Raw genomic sequence first — 25,105 nt, 5'->3', positions numbered from 1 at the left:
TTGTTCTGTCTCTCTCAATAGACAGGAGGAGAAGAGGGAGTCAAGAAGCGATGTCCTGATGTACATAAATGTGCCAGTGTTGGTGGCACAGAACATCAGAAGCTTTACAGGGCAGCTGCAAACCCCTGACATGCCTCTCCAACACCTGAAACAATCCCTCTGCCTTGGCCCTCAGCAGTTTATCGCTGTACAGCTTTCTAAACCTATTCAGCGTCTATCTGCTTCTCCCTCCCTCCAGTTCTCAAGTATCTCAGCAAGCAGCTGGCAGGAAAAAGAAATCAAAATGCGCTGCCAGTCACTGCAGGAACTTGGGACTGCGGGCATGGTGAGCACAAGGCTGCAGCCTGGCAGTTGGTTGGCTTGCTTTTTTTTTTTTTTTTGCTTCTGCTGGACGAGCAATAGGCTAATATGACAGCAGCCTAACTGCTGAAGTGTCTGTCAGGCATAAAAGCAGAGAGAAATTCAGAGGTTGTTTATTATCCCACATGAAAGAACAATTCAAAACACCCTCCCAACTACTTGAAGGATCTGCCTTTTTATCTTTGAAGCGGCACAACTTTTTGAGGAAGGATTGCCTCCCATTACAAATCAGAATAGAACCTCACACAAATGAACCTCACCTTCATGGGTGTGTCTAGACAGGGATAAAATATAAACAATAATATAATTAACTTCCTTGGTTATTCAAGGGGAACAGGTATCGGCACATCTAGGTTAGACCTAGCTGAGGAAAACGCCCATTAACAGCAGAATGAAGGGAGGGAGAAGCTTTCTTATTAGAGGGCGTCTTGACCTTTCCGTGTTTTATTCATGCTAATTATCCTCTTGCATATGGATGCGCTCCCTCATGGCATAATTTTAATGTTTATTGTTGGGAATGTGCTTCTAGAAGGCCACAGAAGAGACAACTTCCTTTAGTCCTTACTTATCAACAATAAAACAGAAAATTGAACGCTGCTACCACAACTGCCTCACTGAATATCTGCACAACCTGCAGAGACTGGTGAGAGGAAGAAATACAGATGCTGTAACTAACGCCTCACTTCTCCCTTGCAGGTACGTGGGGAAGGCACTGCTCTTCTCAGGCTTCACATACATAGCAATTTTCTCCACAAATCTCCATCTCGAGAACGAGCTGTGCAACGTACAAGCCACAGTTAATCAGAAGGGGCGAGTCACACACCACAAGGCAGAAAATCACTGACCTAACCTGACCCTCCTTTCTCCAATGAACTCACTTCACCAAGTTCCTCCCTCCAAATGGGTACCTGGGCTTTTTCCCCTCATTTCGCACCTGCTGTGCTACTCAGGTGCCTCCATCTCTTGGGTAAAGCAGGGAGCCAAGGCATGGCTCCTGCTCTGGGGAGGTGCAGCACCAAACCAGAAGCACACCACCCACAAGTCCTCCTCTACCTGTGCAGCCACGAGGTGAGGGCAAGCCTGCCTGTGTAGGTAAGATAGGGATTGCTAAGGGAGCTGCGAAGCAAAACCACACAACTGTTCTGGACAGAACAAATAAAAAGGTTAAATCACTTAGTTCACCTTTTTTTCCAAAGAGGCAGGTAGTGATGGAAACAAACCAGAGTGGCCCAAATCCAAAACAAGCACTTTCCCAGTTGTGACCCATGGGGAAGCTTTACTGCTTTTAGACGGAGAGGTGAGACACAAGAGAGGAGTGGAAGAATGGAGGGAGAGGATGAGATGACAGTGTTACTTACTGATGACAGGCTTCTGCTCCTCCTTCACTACCTGTCTAGTGCCCAAAGGGCTGCTACATTGAACGCACAAGCTCCTGCTCACACAGATGATGCAGGGCTATACGTACACAAACCAAATGGCCAGCGAGGGGCTTGGAGACACCAGAGGAGGGAGCTTGTTTGGTTGACGTGCAATTCAGGCTGGCCAAGTGGCCGGGAAGTCAAAGACAGCTTGGTTCATGTCCTGTGTTCAGACCATTTGTGGTGGGTACAGGGTAACAAGACTCTGCAGAGCAGCAGGGGGCAATACCTTTTTAACATCTGCTATCCTTTCCTTCTTAGAGGCTGGTTTTTCTTTGGTTTCAGGAGGGGTCTGCTGGGATTTCGAACCCGTTGATTCACTTTCAGATTCAGACTGACTTTCAGAGGACTCGGAGCTGCTGTTAGACTCGCTGCCCTGCTCGCTGCCCTGCTCGCTCTCAGACTGGCTTGCAGAGTCAGAGCCAGAGGCTTCTTCGGATGCCGAGTGACTAATGGTAGAGAGAGAAGAGATTATATTTTAACTGCACTGTCAACAAGTAAAACTGATCCACATCCAAGCTGCAATGCTTGGAATAGCCTAAACGCAAGCGTGAGGCACATGGCTCCTGACATATGCTCTGCATTGTTGCACTGAAGTGGACACAGTCCCCTCCCAGAGAACTCTGCATTCATCTCTGCCAAATGCAGAGGTGACAGCACAAGCTCCTAATCACTGCTCATCAACCAGAGCAATGAGCGGTGGCACACGAGGAGCAGCATGAGCAATACCACCAGCACTGGTCCTCCTGCCCTGCTCTCCACTACATATTGGTACAATCCAATTTCTGAAAGCACCAAGCACTGTGTGCATTAAATCATGGATTGGTAAACATCACATTCCTTTCAAAAAGAGTAAATTCAGCAACAGAGCAGCAGAAAGGAGCTTGATCCCGTAAAAGGAGAGCAGATATTACAGGGGCGTTTGTTCCCTTCTGCTTTACATCAACATGTTAATATACCAAACATTCACTTAAACGCAGGCTCCTCAGCAAAACAAAGCAGTGAGAGGCTAAAATACTCAAAATACCTTTTTGTCCAGTCTCTCCCACAACACGTTCTATTTTTCTTTTCAAATCCCATTAAAGAAAATAGAAAACATATCATTATAACACATTTGCTAGTAAGGCAGCATTAGAAATCCCACTGTCACAAGCTAAAAAGCAGTGTTGTAACAATGAGACTAAAAATTCTTTGAACAAGGAGCATCTCCCAACAAGTCAGCTGCTACCTGCAGCTAAATGCTTCCATTATATCTAAGAGCACGTTGCAAATACAGCATCACGAATAAAGAGCCAGAAAAACTTCACAGAGGGAAAGCACATTTTTAATTTTTCCTCCTTTTACACAACTACAAGATACATTGAAAGCTCTGCTCAGGCTTCACGATTAATAATATATCAAAGGAAAATACAAGCGTTCACGTAATTACATAAAAATACACAGAAATCAATGCTTGCTTCAGGGGCATCGCTAGCCACAGTCAGCTGCTGGCACGCACATCCGCGTGCAGATGGGACCAGTCACACCGGGAAGTCGGATCTCCACTCTCAGCCCCAGATGCTCAGAACTGCTGCAAGTCCTGCGGGGCCTCTCTGCAGCCAGGCTGCAGCTGCCTTCTCCCAGGGAGCGGGCAGAGGGCAGCAGCCGAGCGCAGCGGGAGCCTCATCCCAAATCCCTCCAGCGCAGGGCGCGCAGCCAAGCTCCCGGCCGCCATTTCACGGTCATCCCTCCTCCACCATCTTAGGATTTCATTGCTGAGGTGGCTGGTGCTCTGCGTTTGTTTGTTTGCAAGGCCTGGAATGGAAGAACTTAGCATTTGTGGGTGGGGGGGGAGGGAGAACAGGAATAAAAAACAGCTGTGAGCTAAAAGGTAAGAGACACAGAGGCTTTCCAGCAGAGGGGCGAGGATGAATTGTCACTGATGATTGCTGGTTTCGCTGTCCCAGTTGGTTTGGACAGGGATGAGGGTATTGCAGTGCTCCCTCCCAGCAGGACAGGAAAATCCAGCTCAACCGCCCCCGTGTCCTGCTCCTGTGCACCAGCACAGCTCCTGCCCACTCCTCACCAGCTGCAGCACTCCCAGCTCCCACACCTGGCCCTGCCCTGCCAGGCCGTCAGCCATATCCCACCCCCCCTGCAGCCCTCACCGAATTCATCTACAAATCCACTGACATCTGCTCAACCAGTGTTGCTACTCAGCCTGCTTCAGAGAAGCATTGAAACTTCTTTGCTGGTGATTTTTGGAAGATTCAGGGTTTTTTTCAAGAAAACCAAGGGATTTTTGTTAGTAACTATTGCCAAAACATCCAAGAAAACCATACACCAGCTGTTCCTGGGACAGCAGGACATGTCCCTTGGGACCTGACCTCCGAAGGCATCTGGAGGCATCCAAACCCCCACTGCTGTCACCACACCAATGGCAACATCAGCCTGGCACTGCATTACATTGGCAATATTCTACGGGGACACCGGAAAAAAAAAAATCCACTTTTCCTCAGTTGGATTTACTAGCAAGAGCTGGAAGAAATTAGAACAACGCTAGGGCCAGACAGCATTGCAGCATTGTGTAAAGGCAGAACAGCAATTGCTGGCCTCCTCCCACGCCAGAGCTCGTTGTTTCTCAAGGCCCTAAGCTTTATTACAAGGACAGAAGGACACAGCCTTCCTAAACACGAACAGCCACCACTCACGTACATTACCCACATTATGTAGGCTCTGTCATTTTCTTTCTTGATGCGAACAGTGTTTTCTGAAAAGAAAGTGATTTCTCTAGTGACAGGCACAAATGCTGCACACACCTGTATGTACAGCTCTGCACACGCCTGCCCTACTAAGGAAAGGCCCCTTGTAATAATTTATTTAAACAATTAAACACAAAAAGTTCCAGAGTTGTGTTATTCCGACACCTATTGTATCTAAACTCTTTCAGGTCCTGCAGATGAGAAATGGCTACGTCCTTCTCTAGGCTGCTGCAAATAATTTGAATAAAAGTAGAAATCCAGTTATTAAGACAAAAGGAGATGTGCTTGCTGTTATTTCTACACTAAAAAGCTAAATAACAAGAAGCCAATCCCACAAAGTGATCTTTTCTAAATAGCACTGAGACAATCAGGAAGTGCTTCCACCTGCAAACTGAATACAAGGGATGAGCAACGCGGCAGGTCAAATCAGGCCTCGTCATTGCACGTAACTGAACATCTAAGGGCTCTTTCCAGAGGCTGGGTTTGTCAGATCCATGACTTAACATCCAAAAAGGCCTACTTTCTATTAAAGTATAATTGAGGATAAGCTATGAACATCTCAAAATCCCTATTCAACCAGTCCCCACACGCTTCCAATTACAATTCCAGTAGAGAAAATCACCCATGAACACCAAAACCACAGCTGGATCTTTGGTAACTGCATTACAGTGAGAAATTTTTTATAGAAATAGCGATCTGCTAATGCTCAGCAGATCATGTTCCTTTGTTTTCTAAGAACTACTTAAGGCTATAATTCTGTTTTAATTAAGAATCTGCTGGATGGGAGGAAAAAATATAACAACAAAAAACAACTAAATCACCACTTACCAAGAAGGACACATCCCTTCCAAGAAATAAGTAGCTGAATGGCAATGATAAGACCTTTCACCATCAGGCATCTAAGTTTACAAGGCAATTACGGCACGCCTGAAGCCTCCTGAGTTAGCATTTGGTCCTTCACATCTGAGCAACATGACTTCATTTTATAGATCGTCTTTGCTAACAGCAACAAAATGTTTTAAATGCTCCCAACAAGCACAAACAGTGGCTGCTCTCAGAAGATGCAAGGCAAGCTGACATCTCTCAGCACTGACCCAACACGTTTCCGGAGTCAAGAGCTGCCACGGAAATGGCTCTTACCAGCACCATTCTGCCCACGCTTCAAAATTCAGCTTTCAAATAGACAGAAGTTGAATCCAGCCAGTAAGTGGGAGAAGTGAGGGTGAACGGCCCCAAATCCTCCCATAAGCCAAGTCCCTCCCCAAAGTAAGATCGTTAAGAACTCAACACATCACTGCTTTGAACCTACACAAGTTTGAATCCCAACAGCAACGTTCTGCTAGGCTTTGCAAGCTTAACTGGAACTCAGTGCAGGCTGAGTAACCCTAACGCAGGCTCAGAACAGTCTTCGGCACAGACTCCTAGAGCTGGATAATATCAGAAATCAAGTTTACTGTTCCCCGCAGGCAAACACATGCTTACCCCCTGCATATGGCCGAGCCAAACTTCACATGACATGTAGATAATGGAGGCCCAGTTCCCCACCTTCATCTCAGCTCATCACCACCGAACCGGGGATGCGGGGCACCTACTCCCACCCACCCACCTTTACTTGGCAGCCCATGTCCCTAACACTCACCTTCTGCTTGAGCCAGCATCAACTAGGTTGCCAGACCAGTGGAAGTACATTGTGCTTAGCAGTACGGTGGAGAAAGGGGCCAGTAGTATGACTCCAGTTTTGGGTTAGGAAGAAGCCAGCACTCTGTTTGGTGACACCTGAATCCACAACATCTTCCTCTGGCAGAACCAACTGACCCTGCCACAAGTGTCAGCTGCATTCCAGCCCCATGGCAACCCCAGCTGGGAACACAGCTGAGGGGCTGGGACACGTTCCAGCACATAAACCCAGCGGGCACACAGGGCCGAGCAGCTGCGCATCTCCCCCAGCCCAGGTGCATCTTTCAGGTCGAGCTTTACCACCAGAAGGGGTTTCCTCACTCCCTCTAGCTCTTCAGTGAGGGCTGCCAGCATCCTCTGCCCACCAGCGGCACCAGTCATGGAAATGACTCTGGATTTACTCCAAAGCACACAGTGGCAAAGACAGCGCAAGCCACCAACTCAACTATTTAAACAGATGTGCTTTCCTAAAGTGACCTACACATATGTGGTTCTACACACAAAGGCAACGTGACAAACCACGTAAGATGCACTGACCCAGTTGGATCCCACGCTGCTGTTTTCTTTTTAACATTTCCCTGAATATAAATGCAATGTTCTCTATTATTATATACAAACATACACTACACCTACGTATACTGAGAATAAGAACAAGCGTTATCAGTTAACACTGATGCATGTGCCCAAGACACACAGTAGCTGTAAAAAAAAATCATAAAATCACGCAAATCTCACCTGTAGCCACGGAAAACAAAGTGAGCAGTTGTGGCTACAGATCACTTGATAAAAAGGGATATTACACGCATCACAGGAATGGAAAAACTACCCATAAGATCCACCCTTTGCCTAAAGAAAACAAAAAAGCCTGCAAGCAAATGCTGTAGTAAATATAGCCATGGAGAAAGAGACAGTACACAGAGCTTGTAGGAGAGCTAAGTGAATGACACCCAACTTGTGACACTGAAGATAAATCTGTTCATAACTTTTTGGGCTTTATTCTCTAAATCTATCATGAAGAGCGACAGGCACCTCCCGTCTCCTGAGGCAAAGGCTTTTTCAGTGATAACAGTTGAGACAGTTTAGTCAACAAAGACCTTTGCCTAACTCGGGTGAGTCAATGAACTTATTTCCTGCAGGCAAAAATGCAAATGGGGGAAAGGAGAGGAAGAAAAATATTGCCATTACCCTGTTATCAGCATTCATGCGCTGCACGCGTTTCTAGTTCTAAACAAGAATACTCTGAATGCAGACAGGCTCTTCAAGCAGTTCAGAAGCAATCCCTAAGCACCTTAAAATACACACAATATATTTGGGGCAAATCTGGGCAGGCTGCCATGGGGCACAAGAGCCGAAGGATTTTAGGACTGCCCCTGCCAGATAACCAACGTGTCCTTCAAAACACAGATGAAACTGAGGGAGTTGGAGGTAGAAAAATATTTCCCCAGTCTCACTTAGAGACAGGCAACTTTTCTTCCTAAATAGGCACTTGTATATTCTCCATGGCAACTCTTTTTCCACACGGGACTGCAAACCCGGCTTGCAGAAAGTGGGTGTTAATTACATTTACGCAGCAGCAGGCACAATAGGGCCACGGTGCTACTGCAGAAACCAGGGGATTATGCACCCAGCAGGCGTCCCATCTGAATAACCATCTGAATTGGCTTGTGCCACTTGCCAGCCTGGCTCAAAGGACAGGAAGGGGAGGAGGCAGAGGGAAATCTTCACACACGCCATTACTTGCTCCAGCACAGGACTCCCAAATGCCAAAGGCAAAGCAATCCTGAGCACACAGCGAGCTAAATATATCCCTCAGTGCTCTGCTGTAGCTCAAAGCACATGGGGCTATCTTGAATGACAAGTATTTTCCAGAAGATTTTTTCCCCCCCCCCACTACAAAGGCACCACATTATGCTTGCATAATAAAGCAAAACTAGCAGTTCATTCATGAGTGGGAGAGGGGGCTCTCCTGCTCTCTGATCTTTGAGCCAGAGGCTGAAAATGCCTGGGATGTTTAGCGGGGAGAAAAAAGGAAAAAAAAAAAAAAAAAGAACTCAACACAGTGACAAAAGGAGTCACAACCTGTCTGCTTGATTAACGAGCGCCATTGAGAATGTCCAAAGGCAGCATAGCATCCTTCCCTGCACCAAAAGGAAAGTACAATTGCAGTTCCCAGGGATTTGAAAAGGACAGCTCTCTCCCTCCCTGGGAAGGGAGCACAGCATCACCAAGCTCCGCGTCCATGGCCGAGTGACTCCAAACCACACGCTGCACGGAGCACCTCCATGCAGTGCAGCCAGCAGGTGCCCGTATCTTTCCAGATGGCTGAAACAAGGGGTGGGTGGAACTCACTGAACCCCTCTGCCACTCCAGCTCCAGGTAGCATAATGGGAATGCTGCACACAGCCAGATGTAAAGAACACTAAGCTGAATGGCACGGAGGCCGCAGAGCACACAACACGCAAGTTAGGTCTAAATTACTGCAGTGAGGGGGTTGTGGTTTTGCTCCCTTCAACATTTGTGAGTTTCCTTTGAGAAGTAATACAGTAAAGAAACAGAATAATATGAGAATTTGTGACCTAGAATCAGCAACAAAATGTCAGAGGCACAAATTCCTTGCTGGTGCCAGATGACCCGCAGTTCAGAACAACGTAACTTGACCTAGCCTGAGAATTTCATCCCGAGTGTCTGTTAAAAGCTGTTTTTAACCAGCAGATTTAAAGCTCGGCATTAAGCCTCCATTGTACAGACAGCACATGGCACGCAAAGCTCTCCAATCCACAGCAGGGCCCCGCTGTGTTCAGAGCAGAGGCTCCTCCCCATGAAAGAGGCATAACTCCTCGAGTTAATAGGTGAACAATCACACCAAGTCTTCTGCACTCAGCAAGAAAACTCAGAAGAAACAAACAGTTACAACCTTCTTTTTTTTTTTCCCCCAAGGATCTAAGTGTTCCGGAGACAGGGAATTCTTGAGATTGCAACACAATTGTTTGGAGCTAGGGTAGAGGTTTGTGAGCAGCGAAGTGTTCAGCAGCAGGGCAAGCTGGGAGGCCCTCAGTGCCTGGCAAACGCTTGCCAGGAGCCCAGCCAAAATGCAAGGCCACGTGAGCAGTTACCAGCACCATACCAGAAGAGGATCCCAGATAGATTGTTTCGATACTTTTGGCAGAAATACTATAGTATAGATGATCTCAAAAAGTAAATATTTAAGTGACGATATATTGAAAAATTATAGTTTTCTAGCAGTACTTCACAAGCAGCAATGTCATAAACGCTACTGCACATTCGGAAAGACTCCTCAACGTTTTGCTTATTATATCCAAAAGACACTCCCAGCTCTGAGAAAAGCAGCCATAAGCATGGTGACAGACTTAGAAAAGCTTCATCACAAGCCGCTAGACACAAATTTTTCTTCTCAGCCGTTTTGCTTTCACTCCAAGGATCCTTTGCAGGACACAGGCAGTCTTCACCAGTACCCCACCACCTCTGGGAAGCAGCTCGTTTGGTGGCTCTTCAGCACACGTCTTGTCATAGAATTACACCAGAAAAATTTATCTAAGACACGGTGTCAGTAGGGCAGTACATCCTTTGCTAGAAGGCTGCTTAACTAATTAAGATAATCCAGGATATCCCCTCCCTCGGTGTTGTTCTGTTCGCATTCATTTTCCTTGAAAGAGAGAGAAAAAGGGTTCTGTTCTGTATTTTCTCCATCTGTTAGGGCCTTCCTGAGCCCCAGGTCAGCCACGGACAACAGGAGATCGAGAAGCATTTCTCATCTTCAGAACCCAACCTGAAAGTGCAACTCCTACTGGGACTGATGTCTGCAGCACAACAGGTGCTCATATATACCTCCACGTTACTCATCAGGAGAAACATTTTCAACCCAAGCTTCCAAGCCCACCCAAAGCAGCCTCACTGCAGCTGTCTGGAGTTCAAAAGCAGAAAGGCCATGGCATCAGAAGCGTCAGTTTGGGCATCGCTCAGAGCCCCAGATGAATACTTGAAGCTCACTTCAACTCTGAAAGAAACAGTTGCACTGTTGCCATTATTTCTCCCCCAGTTGTGGGAGTGTTCTCCACCAGCTCTCCTCAGAAAAGGGGGAGGTTCGGAGCAGGGTAACTGTTGCCCTCACAGGGCAGCGGGTGAAACATCAACCCAACCAAGTGGAACAGGCTTCATTTCTGATCTCAGCACCGCAGCTTCTCCTGGCACCAGCACTAAGAAACACAGGCGGGAGATGTTTGTGGCAGGGCACGTGTACCCCAGCTCAGCAGCACTCTGGCAGAACCACGTGCTGCGTGCTACAGGAGTGTTTGTGCAGGGTTACTGAATTACCTAGGTGAGCTCTGGTTTTCCATTTTTATTCAACAAAAGTCATGCATTTAAAGAATATATAAACTTTAATTAGCTAGCTTCGGAAGTTTAACTAAAGGACACAGTCCAGAAGAGATGAAATCGAGCTAAATGCAGCTCCTTGCAGTCAGTGAGCCTTTATATATAGTATCCATTCCTGGCAGCAGTCATAAAACAGGAAACCGAGAAGTTTTAGGTCTCGGAATTGCGCGTTTGTAATTTGATGAGACATTTCCTTTGAGAGGATAATGTGAAACAGAAGTCACGAAACAAGAACAATCTCCTTTGTGCCCCACACAGCTTACATCACTATTTGCACAAATTCCTCGCACATTACTCCTTTTGAGTCCTACTCTGAGGAAGCATTTTCCCTTTTCCAAGAAAGCCTCCCGACAGCTTCGTAAAGGGTTAAAGATCAAATAGGAAGAAAAAAAAATCCCATTCAAGAATGCACCAGCACAAGTGAAACCGAAAGAAATGGTGCGTGCAGGACGGCTGAGCAGCTACACGGTAACGTGCCAGCGTGGAGGGAAAGCTAGAACTCCGGTTTAGTAAACACGGTTACTGCCTCCACTCAGCTTGGATAAAGCGAGCTGTAAAAGATGTGCTGGAAGTAAAAGGAGTCGTAATTTTCAGTGATTTAGGGATGCTGAAAGCTGAAATGCTATGAAAAACATCCAGATGTCTCAGGAATACTACATTCTGCAATTACTTTCAAAGTACAAAAAAAACGCCACACCAAAAATAGCTCCGCTCATTCCCAAGTCACCCCCTCCTCGCTTCCGAAAACAGCCCGCGGCCCGTTGTGCACAAGCACGGAGGAAACCCAGCAGCCCATCAGATGAGGGGAGGGAAGGCGGCAGGCGCCCACCCAGCGCTCCCACAGCACCCAGCTCTCCCGGCGCACTGCGCGCAGCCCGCTCCCAGCACCCATCGCGCGGGCAGGCTGCGCACGCAGCCCCAGGCAGGGCCCGGCCTCCCCGCAGCGCCGCCGTCCAGCCGGCTGTTACCAGGCGAGCGCGCAGCCAATCCCCGGCCCCGGCGAACACAAGATGGCCTTTGAACTCCCCACCAGCAACTTCCTGCTGTTTTTAGAGTACACACAGTGCAATGCAGTATGTCTGTCAGCTATGCGGCACAAAGGAACAGCCATTTTGTGACTCGACCGGACCCGCACCAAAATGCCAGGCGGTGCGGCCTTCCCCCCGTCCTTCGCGGGGGATCGCAGCCTTCCTCGTGCTACCCGAGGAGGAAGAGGTGCCCCACGCTCCCCTCGACACACGGACACAGCCATTTCTGCTCGGCAACCTCGTCCCCCCAGCCCCCCCCGCACAAAGTCCTCTCTGTCTGGAACTACATCTTCATAAAATGGCTGCCACGGAGCAGCGAGCCGTGCTGGGCCGAGCCCGCAGCGCAGCCTGCAGCACCCTGCCCCAGAGCACCACCACCACCGCCGTGTCAGAACCGGCACTCTGAACAATGCAGCCGCAGGCCCACCCCGCTCTAACTCCCTTTTTTTCCTTTTTTTTTTTTTTCCTTGTTTTGTTTTCCTTCCAAAATGGTGAGAAGCAGAGACCTAAACGCAATGGGCTGTTCAGCCCTGCAGCCCTCATAACAAACTCCCTGCAGGCAGGGATGTAAGAGCCACTGCCACAAAGGCAGGGAGAGAGCCAAGAGAAACCAGAGCAACAAGGTGGCTGTGTGCTTTGTACTATCCTTGCACTGCTCCAGGGTCACAGGACCCCCACCCGCATTTCACTGCTGCAGCTCCCATCAGGGTTGCACTAGGAACGTGTCCTGTTCAAACACCCACCTTTCAAAAAAGGCGACACAGAGGATGCTGGGAAGCACCAGGATTGCATTGGGCTACGTGCAGTGCATGCCCTGAACACACAGGTGGTGGTTCTTAGAAGCTGCAGCATCCCACCTTACCCACGTGGAGGAGGTGGCCCAGAATCGATTGCTTGGCAGCGGGGCAGGCCCAGCACCGTGGGCAGAGGGGACACAAGGGCAGGCGTGGCTGCTCCCCCAGAGGCACCACCAGAGCACCCCGCAGCTCGCGGACTGGGGTGTCGGTATCAGTTTGCCCCCAGCAACGATCACCTGTTCCAGGACAATCCTCAGAGGGATTTTGGTTTGTTCACACAGCTTTTCAACTTCCTTAGGACTGGCAACGCAGGTGTGAATTCCAAATACTCCCCAGGCAGCGCACTAAAGAAGCATAGAGGTATTATATTTTCTTCTCCTTTAACACCTTTTTCTAGTCCTGTATTTTGGCATCTCCAGCTGAGGTGGCACTGGTCATAACTATCTTGCCCACCCATTGCCACCATCCACGCCTCTGATCCAGGCCTTGACAAATGTACATATTCTCAGAACTCAGGAGAAAACAGGCCAGCAGCACGCAAAGCGCAGGCATGAGGGCAGCTCAGGGTTGCAGTAAAGCAAACTGGTGGCTTTACTTCCTAGAAATCATTTCCCCTGCAACTTCAAGTCAACCTCAGGAAGTAAAGCCCATTTTACGACATTCAGCTGACTCACAGCTCAGAAGCCAGCTCGACAGGGCTCACTCACAAACAGCCCGTGTTCGATCGTTCCCACACCTCAGGTGAGGGGATGTTACCCACACCAAGTTTATCTGGGGGAAGAACAGTGGAAGGGGCAGGGTAACCTCACAACGGGTGCTGTGGATAAATCAATCAAGACAAACAGCCTTTCAAAGAAATCAGCAAAATCACACATGTGAGACTATGCAAATATAATCACCCCGAGGACAGAAACACAAAGGTCTTCTTTCTGTGCAGCTACTGCTAGATGTCTCTGTTTTCATCTCACATTCAGCACAGTATTTCTAGCATCCATGCGCTACCTTAATTTAGATTTCCTGAGCAAATTACACCTACTGTTGCTTTTTCTGACAATCCACATTTAAAACAATCAGAAAAACAAAGTGAATACTCATTTACAAAAAAAAAAAAAAAAGACTTTTAAAGCAATATTAGCAGCATTTCTAACAACAAGAACGTTAAGGTTTGAAAATCTGACTTATTTTTAATTGCATTATTACAAAATCACTGTGTAGGTGCTGCATGTGGTGTTTCAACATCCCTGAAGCTAATGTTATTAATAATCATTTCAAACTTACCCACATCCATTTTAGGATTTAAAATTTGACTGCAGTCTTAATACATCCCGAATACCACAAATATATGAACAGATATTTTTAGAATGCCACAGTACTCTGATAACATGCATATTCCCACAGTATTTCAAGTGTGCGTTTAAGTAAAGTTAAATAATGGAATCAGAAATACTACCCAAACACCTCCGAACATCACATAAGAGCACATGTGATACAACAAACCGTTCAGAATTTTTTTTTTATTTGTGTGACTTAAAAATTACTTAACACCAAAGGAAAAATAATAAAACAGGCCAGAATTCCATCAAAATTAACAAAATGCAAAAACTCAGCTTATTTACAAACTAGAAGACAAAATGCATGTAAGTTAATTTCTTTTTTTTTTTTTAAAGTCGACCCATTAAATATAAAAATGAGCAATTCAGTAATTATGCTTGTGCATTCCTAGCCAACTAACGTTTTCAGTATTCCACACTTCTCCTGCATTAAGGTTAAGTTTATAAAAATCTGTAAAGAATCTAATTACTTGACAAAATAAATTAAAATAATCCGAGCAATAATACATGAAATAAACAAACAATGCATTTGCAGCCCCTTGTTAGCAGTCCCAGTTTATATTTTGTAATACAAAATGCTATGACCACCAGAGAAAAGTTTAGCATAAATTGTATGAAAATATTCTAAAATATCAAAACAGTATCAAAGTTCCACAAGCTCAAATAAAATTTGAAGTAAGGGCTATCGGACAGAAAGGCACTTTCCAGTTTATATTTTAAAATGAGCTTTTTTTCATTCATGCAACTTTTTCTTGTGTCTATTTACTATAATTTACTACTACACCAGGCTTCTGTATGGCCCTCAGTTAAAGTTTAGACTTCTGAGATTCTTCAAAGAAAAATTTGCCTTGTATGTAAAATGGTGCAATGCAGCAATGGCTAAACCGACAAGGTCATTTTTCACAGCACAAAAAACCTAAAAACTGAAATTCAAAAGCTGGAAAAACACCATACAGAGAAAAGGGCTCCCCTGAATCAAGGTACAGTACCTTTTGACTATGACATGGGCCCTTAAGTCACAACACAACTTTCAGAAATTGCTACCAAAAAATTAGGGTGTGGCATGCTAACAATCTCAAGGTCATTCCTTAAAAAGGAAACAAAATCAGTAAAAATGTTTTGTATTAAGCACTGACAGTAACCCAAGGCTGTCAAAGCAAACAGGGTATTCACAGGTTTTACCAAAAAAAAAAAAAGAAAGTTGATAGATCATACCTCGATGCATTGCTGTGGACTGAACCCTCCTCTCCTTGGCTTTTGTCCTTATTTCTCATCATCTTTTTATTCTTAAATAATAAGAGGGGGTCAGGGATGTCTGCTTGCTTTGAAGTCCTGTGCCCAGGTATTTACTGTCAAAAGTTGAAAGAAAGGTAAGGTCCCAGCTCGTTTCACTGGCTTTCATTATCAGGAACAAAGTCCTGACGCTGCAATGATATTGTTATAACAATACACAAAACCGATCGACACAGCAAAGCAGAGATTTAAAACAAATAATCCTTTTTAGAAAAAAAAAAATACGGGGGAATAAACATAGTAGAGGAGCATCCTGCAAACTTTCCCAAAGTAACACTGGATGCAAATAATCTCTATCTTATTGCGTCATCCGAATACAGCCCAAATCGGTCGAAAATCAAAGTACTCAAAACGGCAGAAATCTAAAAATTATTATTATTAATTGCTCACCTACCTGATCCATGCACCGCCGCCAGGACCAAGTCGATATTAGTTTCGGGTCGTGGAAAAACATTAGATCCAAAATATTTAGAGCTCGAATGATAAAATACGAAATTCAGAAAAAGAAAAAAAATATATATTCTAATCCCAAAAAATATGCTGTCGGTAAAGCAAAAGAAACGATAATTAGTACAAAAATGTCCGGGGGAAAAAGCTCATTAGGAGAGCGCACAAAAATGGAGGTACGCCATGGCTTCTAAGCTGGAAAAACAACGACCTGGGCTCTCTCCACGGCTTCTTCTTTCCAGCAAGGCACGAAAAGAGAGCCCTCAAAAGCTGCTTTTCTGCCCGAAAAAGGTCCGCTCGGCCCCCTATTAGTGCCTAGGAGAGGCAAGGGGCTGTGGGGGCCCCCTGAGGCTGCCCGAAAGTTAGGGAAAGTTGCGTAAAGTGTTGGGGAAGGCACGGAGCTGAGCGCGCTCTCTCTAAGGCACAGCCGCCATCTAGAGCTCCTTCCCAGCTCTGAGCTCTGCCTTTGATTGACACTCTCTACATTTACCCCACAACTCAGGTGATGTACCATAGACCCACCCCTTCATTTCTACCAAAAAAAGAGATAGCCTCCACCTAAAGGGTGCCTGCTACCCCCCACAGCCCTGGCTTCTTCCAACTACCCCAGCAGAAGGGGCACCTTAACCCCCTGTGGCTCAGCCACCCTTTTGAAACCAAAAAGAAACGTAATTTGTTCCTTTTGTTTTAAAGATTTGCTAAATATTTCAGTGCATGGGCTAAAATTACTTCCTCCCTGGACAGGAAGTGGTGCTGCTACAAGCCATTTTGAAAGAATGGAAGTGGAGCTCACAGCCATGCAGCCAGCAACAGCCCACCTTGGGGGTCACCCCACCCAAGGGGCACTTATTTTTCAATTAAGTCACGGTGCCCCCAGACAACAGCTCTTCCTTTTGTCATCCAGTACTTGCACGCAGTGCTTGGGACAGAAGCACCACACGCTCCTGAAAAAGCCCCACAGCTCTACCAAGCCCTTCCAGCTCAACAGCGCCTCCCTAGTGGTCTGCCCCAACAACACCAATCCAACAGCCACGCCATTTCCGTCAGGAATGCGAAGGCACTGCTGCAGAAGAAGTCTCACACCAATGCATGAATTATTTCTCATTCCCGTTCTTAACTCATTAATACTCGTCGAGAGATTTTAAACAAAAGAATTCAAAGCCATGAAATAGCCAAGAGGCTTATTCGGAAATCAAGCCACATCTACAGTCCAACATGCTGGGGCACTGAGAAGACATATCACAGAGCAGATGGAGGAGAACCAAGCACCCCCCAACCTCTCGCATCCTGACCACCATTGGTTTCCCCGCAAGCAACAGACAACTTAAAGCACAAGGACTTCTTCCATACTTGTAGCCATCACAACCAGAGATGGAAACCAGCCATTGGGTAACTGATGGAGGGCCAGAGGGCAATGGGCAAGTTCCAACATCTACAAGGACCGTCCGCAGCACAGCATCCCAACAGCTTGCCAACACTGGCTTCCACCAGCTGAACCAAGATACTTCCTTTGAGCTCTATACACTTGCCATCCATTTCTGCCAACAACCTATCATATCTCCATACCAAGAGGTAGGAGAAGGTATGCTCTGTAGTCAGTATCCGTTTCGCCGAATTTCAGTTTACCAGCTATTTACAGAAGACCCCTGAACACCTAAACTAGGAGAACCAAGAAGTACAACAGCAACAACATTGCAAACGCTTTGGGTTAACGCTAAGGAAAATCCACTCATCTGGATGTGGATCTCCTGAAGTTGGTCCCAATATCCAACACCACCACACAACGCATGGCAAAAGCAAACTTCAACAGGCAAGTGCACATCATCAAAATAGCTGGATCAAATGAGCACAAACAATTCATTATGGTAAAAGAGGATATTTCCAAAGAGGCCTAAAGGAGCAAAATCACTAAATACAGCATTTGATTATTTTTTTTTTTTAAATAAAGCAAACTCAATTGCTTAAGTGCTCAGAATGAGATTTGTCTTAGACATGAAGACCAAACTGATACAGACAACCATGAATTTCAGGTGAAACATACTTGAAGTACAGTTCAACTATTTCATTCACAAAAAATCTGGAAAGAAATTTTTTTTAACGTAAGAACCACTTTCAAATTCATTTGAAAAAGCAACCATCATCTGCAGAAAATTAACTCAGTTTTCCTCAAAGACACAGCACAGGATCAGGAAGCCATGCCTACATGAACCAGCAGCGAAATAGATCAGGTACAGAACAATTTTAGGAAAATAGACCGCTCAGGAAGTACGTTGTCCAGGAAATCTGGTAAAAGTTTCTGTACACACACAAAACTGAATGAGCACGTCTAAAAAACTTACAGAAAACATTTAATTACTCCTTTATTAAAACACATTTGGCCAGCCTTCAATATGATACTGGTTCCACCTTAAAATAACTTCAGAAAGTTTAGCAGAAGTACCCTGACAACGCACCAAGTTTAGAAAAACGTCCGCCATTAAAGCCCCTGAATGAACAAACCAGAATAAACATTCATTAGAAGTCGCAGCAAAGTGAAGATAATTTGTAAATGAAAACCACATTTTAAACATCAAGAACATAAAAATTTTTACCTTGCCTTTAGTGCTTGGCAGCTAAAGTATTTCTCACTTTCATAGCAACCAAAAATGTAACACGCTTAAATATCAACATGACCAAGAAAAGATTCAGCCAGAAAGGACAAACACAAAGCATGAAAGAAGCCAAAACCTTTTATTAAGTCACTTTAGAAAAAAATACATTTTGTCCAATGGGATAGTAACAGATTTCTTACCAAATTCTTTTCTCTCTTAAGCATATATAACCTGAGAATAAAATTTCACCACCCCATCCTCAAAGAGATCCATCATAGGATAACCACTGACACAGTCCCCTGATCAATTCAAGTGCAAGTCCATTTTGATTGGATGATCACAACCCAGATCTTCTCTGGTTTAAAAACACAGGAGTCCATGTTTTAACGTCCTTTTCTTGGACGGATATATCACAGCACTCATGCATTAGTCCATTTCCTCAACCTCTCAATCATGAGTGGAACTGCCATCTTGGTCTCATTCGTAGACTCCTTTTGACATTCTTCATCTTACTGGATTCTTTATGGAAAATTAAAAGAAAAATGCTGTTGGAATACAGATCATCTTATCTTTAAACTAAGACATTCAACTACTGTACCTTAAAATATGCTTCATTCCATATCATGCACCCAAAAATATCTACTTTTATCACGAACTAACAAGGTCAAGTCATTAGTTCAAAAGCCAAAAATATGAACTTTAACCCAAACTGCATAGAAGCAGGAGGAACGATTACAACTTCAGGAACCTTTTCAGGCTCCATAAGCTCCATTTAATTTCTTTTTTCCCGTTGCATTAAAATGCTAGATAAATCAATAGTGGCAAATATGAGATATTTGCCCTGGGAACCATCTTTATTGGTCTGACCCACCAACTAAAGCTGACACTGCTAGAAAAACCAATTTAATTATAGTTAACCCAAAAATGTTAACTGCTGTCCACTCTCCTTTCTCCAAACACAGTGATCCATCAAAACCAACATAAAAGTATGAAAACCGGTTTCCTATGTAGAGATGGTGACTGGAAATAAGATGTACTTAAAATTACACCATCATAACCCAGTTTTCCAGCTTATGGAAGACGCACAGTTCAACAAAAATACACACGCTTAAAAACAAACAGGATGGCTGATCTAGTTACTAGTGAGAAGAATCATGTCAGAAGGCAGATGAGTATGGTCACAAGTTACATTAGTTGCTTTAGTACGGCCACCATACTACTCCTGACCCACATTCCAAATTAAATTTTCATATAACAACAATCTAGCAGACAGGTGAATTACAAAAGCCAAACTTCTCAAACGAGTTCTATGTGGATAAATGAAAATCAAATGTCTCCATCCTTACGTTTTCTTCCAAGAAAAATAAGCTTGGGTACTTCAAGGGAACTACTCATGCTCCTAACACACAAAAATCAAGTACAGGAAGTTACTCTATGGTAAAAACATCATTTTAAAATGAACGATGACCACAGTGGGTGAGGTTGATACACAATGAAGATTTTACAATGATTTTACAATTTTTTTTTTTGTTTTGAATGTGTACAGCTTTAACCTCACTGTAGTCTGAAAGCTAACTCCACCCCTATGCTGTTCCTGTAGGAGTCCTGGGCATATTCTCATAATGGATACAGAAATTACCCACAGTACAGCAAGAATCAGTGGAGCCATCTAGTGGCCTTTCCATTACCCAAGTTTCTCCATTCTCAACTCAAAATTGCCGGTAAAAGCAAAATAAATAGCAATGGAACCAGTGCAGCAAGCCTCCATCTGGCTTTCACAATTGCCCATGCGTCTTATGCTTTATATTCCTCTATAGACAAGTTTACTACTTGTCTTGAACACAATGGAAAAGCAGCACAACACACAGTAGTGGAACGTAGGATCTGGTCACCCACTTTGTTTAATAAAGATTGTGCATCATTTACAGCACTAACAGTATTTAGTTACAAAATCTTTGATTTCTGCTTCCAAAAATGTAGACATTTGCTTAAGTTCTTTGTTTCGAGCATTCAATTCATCCTCGGTTAAGATAAATTGAGTATCTGGAAGGGTTTCTTGTCATTGCTAAACTAAAGAAACAGTTTGGGGGGCTGGTTGGTTTCTTTGAAGTCTTATTTTATACACTAGCCCAATTTCAAACTCATTTAGCCATGTGAAGATGAAGTAATACTGTGGGTATTTTTAACAATAACATTAAAACACGTAGCAAAACATGAGGAAAAATCCTCAACGCAATGTTGTGCTTTATTGTTATGACCAATGGTCAGAAGCGCTAACAGGAGTGCACTGGAAGCTCTACAAATATTATCCGTAAAGCGTTTTATTTATTTCAAGAATTAAGTGGATTTAATTACTGATAATAGCTTTTCCCACCTCTCAAAAATGTAACTTAGTTACGTATCACTCAACCTCGAAAGGCCCTTTTCAGTTGAGTTAGCTTTCTGCCTTAGACCCTTACGAGATCTGCCAAGAACAATTTAAGGGCAGATTTCTCAGCTAGGTTCACCTACATTTGGTTGTACCAAAAACTTTGCAAGTAACCCCGCCACATTCACTTCACACTCTTCTTTTGACCTTGCAAAATAATCAGCAGTAAACAGAACTGTTAGCATAATTAAGAAAATGCTGCAACAGCTATTGGTCTAGAAGTTGTTCATAGATCAAGAAGATCCCACAGTAACGACCAAAGTCTTAAGAGCAATCAGTATGCTTCATGTGAAATCTACTTTTTTCATTAAGAGATTTCACAGTGCTTGCTTATTTATAGGCTGTTTTTATGAAACAAATTGCTAAGAAACTTCAGTACCATTGCTAAATATACTCCTGCACTAAGACATATGCAGTCATCTTGCATTGACTGGAACCATAGAATAGCCAATTTCTGCCAGATAACATGACTACTTAATTCCTTCTGTAACGTCTCTTAGGCAATATCCCCATTTTCCAAATTTCTATTACCTACTATTTGATGCACTTGTTTCCACACCCAGCATTTTGGCCAAGATAAAAGACCAGGGTAGTCAATGTAATACTGTTTCCCTCAGACCACTGGTAACATATTGACAAGTCTGGCAAAACTGGTAACATTTTTGAAACCCTCATGTTTAACAAGCTTTTGTTTAGATAGTTACTTATGTAATACTGTATCTATTAAGAGACCAAAGCAGCAAAAGACATCCCTTAAGGCCAAAACAGTGGTCTCATTTTTTTTGCCAGCTGAAAGTCTGCATTTCTCAAGCACTGAGACTGAAGACCAATGACAACATGTAAAGCAACCACGTATCAGTGCGAGAGTGTAAGACACTGACACAGTTACAACTTCTTCAGACTGAAGTCTCTCATACTCCAGAGCTTGTACACAAGGATGAGAAATTGCTGGCTCAAGAAATGGACTCCAACAGAGGGAGCTGAATGGACAGAACGAGGTTCTGGCAGACGAAACCTCAAGTTCTATACTACAAATCTGATTACAAGTTTTACTTTAAAGATTCACTGAAGATTTTGAAGATACCCCTGGTAACTTTCACACTACAAGGAAAAGCAGATGTGCCCTCCATTGACATCTAGTGCTTCTAAGTAAGTAACTAGGTGCTCTGGGCAGTGCAAAGTCCCCTTTCACATTACTGCATGTTCAGTAAGCACAGCAGTAAAAGCTACACTCATGTAGGAGCAGCTATTTTTAGCTGAGAAAAGCAGTTTTCCAGGTTTTTCAGATTTAGAGATTGAATGAAGATGTGACCAAGGGCTTCATGCACAGCTGCACTTTTCAGGAGTATTATTTTGAAAACCACTCATGAGTCCCATTTAAAAACGTATCGTGAATGAACATAAGCCGTGTAGATTTCAGTGCACACAGCAAAGTACGTCAACTTCACTGAAGCTCCTAGTGTTGTCAATGTTTTCCTCTCCCTTCTAATTAAGAAATTAATTAAAAATTCTAAGTATTAAAAAGTATTTTAAAACTTTTAAAAGCACGATCTATGTTGGTAACCAGGTAAGGTACTGAAATACTCTTTCAAGACTCATACATTTCTATGTTCTTTTGCAAAGTCATTCTGAATTAACTGATCTTGAAGACAACTATCTCCAGTGCTGAGTTTCACATTTATCCCCTCCTCGAGGTAAAGATTACAAAACAAGGATGGAAAAATTACTCAGTGTGTAACTTTAAGCCTCGTTCCTCCTCAACAAACCAAATCCGACACAACCCATTTACATTTCAATGACAGAAAACAGGAAAATGTACAGAAAAAAATGCAGGAAACAGGTAAAGATTTCATATTGAAGTGCAACACATTAACAAATCATGCTTAGAGATTATAGACGATTGGGAAGAAAGGTAGCAGTGGACAGCAGCTCAGCAAGTCTCAAGGAACAGCAAGAAAGAATAACATCTGCTTGTAACATCTAAAGAAATAAGCTGTTATACATACACTTGCACAATAAAGGATAGCTTAATACTTGTAAAAGAATATAATAAAATTTACAGAACAGTAGAAGTGGTGAAACACTAAGCAAAGATCACTAAAACATGCCTGCACACTGAACTGAATTCCCTGAAGTCAGTCATTTCTACTGCTTTGCTTCACGACCCAACACGCTCAAGACACAAAATGCTTCAAAATGAAGTGTAACAAAAATGTAGCACAAGGCCACAACGTGTTCTGGAGTGAATAAGGACTCTACTCCCCACTCCTTTTTCCTTTCAGAAGAGCTTTACATTAGTCTTCACATCACATGAATAGAACAGAAGAAAGCAAGTGACTTGGGCATCTGAACAGGGAGCAGTTGCTTTTCTAGCACGTGAGGCAGCTTTGATGGCATTGTGTGCTAGGTAAGCGTGGTTGCTGGAGGTTGCTGCTAACACAGCCAGTTAAAAGTTAACAGCTACCGTGTATCACTGAAATAAGAGAATATCTGCATCTTAGAACAATGTTTTTTTCAAGCTACCTGCAGTCTATGACAGGCACTACTCAATCAGATACTCCTTCAAGTAGAAAGAACTGTCTCCAAGGCAGTGTCTCTTTTAGAGAAACGTACATTCTGGAGCACAGTTCCACAGGAATACAGAGCCTCCTACTAAGAAGTCACTTGATGTACACAAATCCAATGGACGTCCTAACTGAAAATGTAGAAGCAAGGAGTTGGAACGTTAAGCAGACAGGAAAACAAAAGGACTTGAGTATTTCCAGAGACAACTCCCAAGAGTCACAGAACGTGCTAGAGACAGAGAACAGTTGGAGACCAAACTGCTCTCAGTAAGGGAAGATGGAGACTATCCCATCCCCATGCTCATCCAGTCTAGAACTGAGTAAGTTCTTCTACTGAAGCCTGCCATTTCTACATCTTGACTAGATGGGGAATGACTCTTAAATGAAAATGCATCAGCCAGCAGTTTAATGCAGCAAGCTGTATCAACATTACAAACAACTTTCTGCAAAGCTGAAACATTCAATGATGAACAAAAACAGAATCATCATAGAAGAAAAAAGTCTAGGGAGACAATTACTATCTGCTCAAAGCCCCTCATGTGAGGCTGACAGAAGCACAGAAGGACAATATGAAATGCTTATAAGGCAAATTTATCCTGCTGTGACACTTTCCACACCATTTGTTACCTAAATTTTAAGTGCACAGTACTCCCCTGTAGTGACAGGCATTTGTGTATCAAGCCCTTCTAAACTAGTGTATACATGATTTAATAGTTTTCATAAATATGGAGTTCAGTGACAGAAGCAGCAGACCAAAAAACCACAATTACATATGAAAGCTCTTCTCCAGACAGATAGCTTTCGTTCTTACAGCTCAGCAAGAATGCTGCTGTGCTCCTCCTAAGTGAGCCTTGTAGAAACATGCACATGCATATCAACACATTTTCAAGAACTTCAGGTTGTATTCAGCCAAAAACTTCAGCAAGTTCAACACAATAGCCACGTGTTCGTTCTTTTTTGTTGGGTTTTTTTTTTTTGGTTGTTTTTACAGCTAAAATGTAAACATTATTAGGAATAACAACTTACCAGTGCTTCAACCAAGAGCAGTTATTTTGCTTACAGTAACTCATTTCCTCATCACATCTGTAGGGAAAAGAGTATGTTAAATGCTTAACGTAATAATAAAAAAATAAAAACATAAGACTTCAAGATCTAGAAGACCAGAACACTAGCCCATGCTTATGACAGAAGCCCTGCCCTTGAATAAAAACATCTCCAAGGAGATTACAGCATGAAGTACGGAAGACACTTTTATGAAGAATTGGAACCTCAGCTATGACTGGGCAACCTGCTATCAAAGAATGTGCACAACTCCCCCCCACAAAAACTGTACACAAACCTCCTAAAAAGAAAATAAACAGGCATCAAGTGGAAACGTGCTGAAACTGATCTGCCTTCCACATACAAGTAATTAAAACGCTCATTTCGCAAATAGGTGGTATCGGTTAGAGGCAGTAGGATAGTTTAGATAACTTGTTCCATGTGAGTCTGTTAATCTGTATCTTACAAAGTTGTTCATTATGCTCTTACAAAGTTGTTCATTATGCTCAAGTCCCAGATATGAAAACTCCACTGGGAAAATGCTTACTGGCAATCCCCATCAATAAACATCCATTAAGAATCACGTTACACGGAGGTAGCAAGATTAAAATAAAACGTGAAACTTCAAGGACTCACCAATCTCTCTCCTTTTTTGACTGAATTTCATCCACACCAATTAACCTACAATCATGAGACACACAAGTTCGCCTTCTAACATGTAGAAGGAAAGTGCTTCTCTCATGATCTCTCAGAATCTATTTATACTAGAATATAGCCTCTGACAATGTAAAAATTAATGAATCTGTATGGTGATAGCATAGTGTGGTTCATTTTCTACACTATTTTAAATTCTCATCTTCAAACTGATAGTACTCAGATGGGTAGAAAGAAAAACAGATGAACAGAACTAATTTACTCGCTGCTACGATTTACTTGAACCAATTAACATGGAAAAAAATCCCTTTAGGAAGGAGAAATAATAAAGATCAGGAGTCCT

At 43.6% G+C, this 25,105-nt stretch overlaps 1 protein-coding gene across 50 annotated transcripts in view; it reads right to left on the bottom strand.

The window, feature by feature from the left end:
* CHD2 (chromodomain helicase DNA binding protein 2) overlaps positions 1-25,105 on the bottom strand; it is a 111,933-nt gene that overhangs the window by 37,206 nt on the left and 49,622 nt on the right. For 45 of the 50 annotated variants that reach the window (XM_021406887.1, XM_021406885.1, XM_021406889.1 and 42 more), the window contains 4 exons: positions 24,094-24,150; positions 15,432-18,594; positions 14,960-15,093; positions 2,008-2,227 (listed from right to left, as the gene is read on the bottom strand). In XM_021406887.1, coding sequence (XP_021262562.1) covers positions 2,008-2,227; positions 14,960-15,021 — 282 coding nt within the window. In that variant the 5' untranslated portion in view covers positions 15,022-15,093; positions 15,432-18,594; positions 24,094-24,150. Of the gene's footprint in view, positions 1-2,007; positions 2,228-6,158; positions 15,094-15,427; positions 18,595-24,093; positions 24,151-24,744; positions 24,790-25,105 lie in introns of those variants that run through there. The other 5 variants (XM_021406930.1, XM_021406895.1, XM_021406931.1 and 2 more) reach the window with 5 other exon arrangements.

The sequence above is a fragment of the Numida meleagris genome, chromosome 9 (genome assembly GCF_002078875.1).
Source record: "Numida meleagris isolate 19003 breed g44 Domestic line chromosome 9, NumMel1.0, whole genome shotgun sequence".
NCBI classification, from domain to species: Eukaryota; Metazoa; Chordata; class Aves; order Galliformes; family Numididae; genus Numida; species Numida meleagris.
The sequence above is the reverse complement of the archived record's forward strand: the minus strand, read 5'-3'. Positions and strand labels throughout refer to the sequence as shown.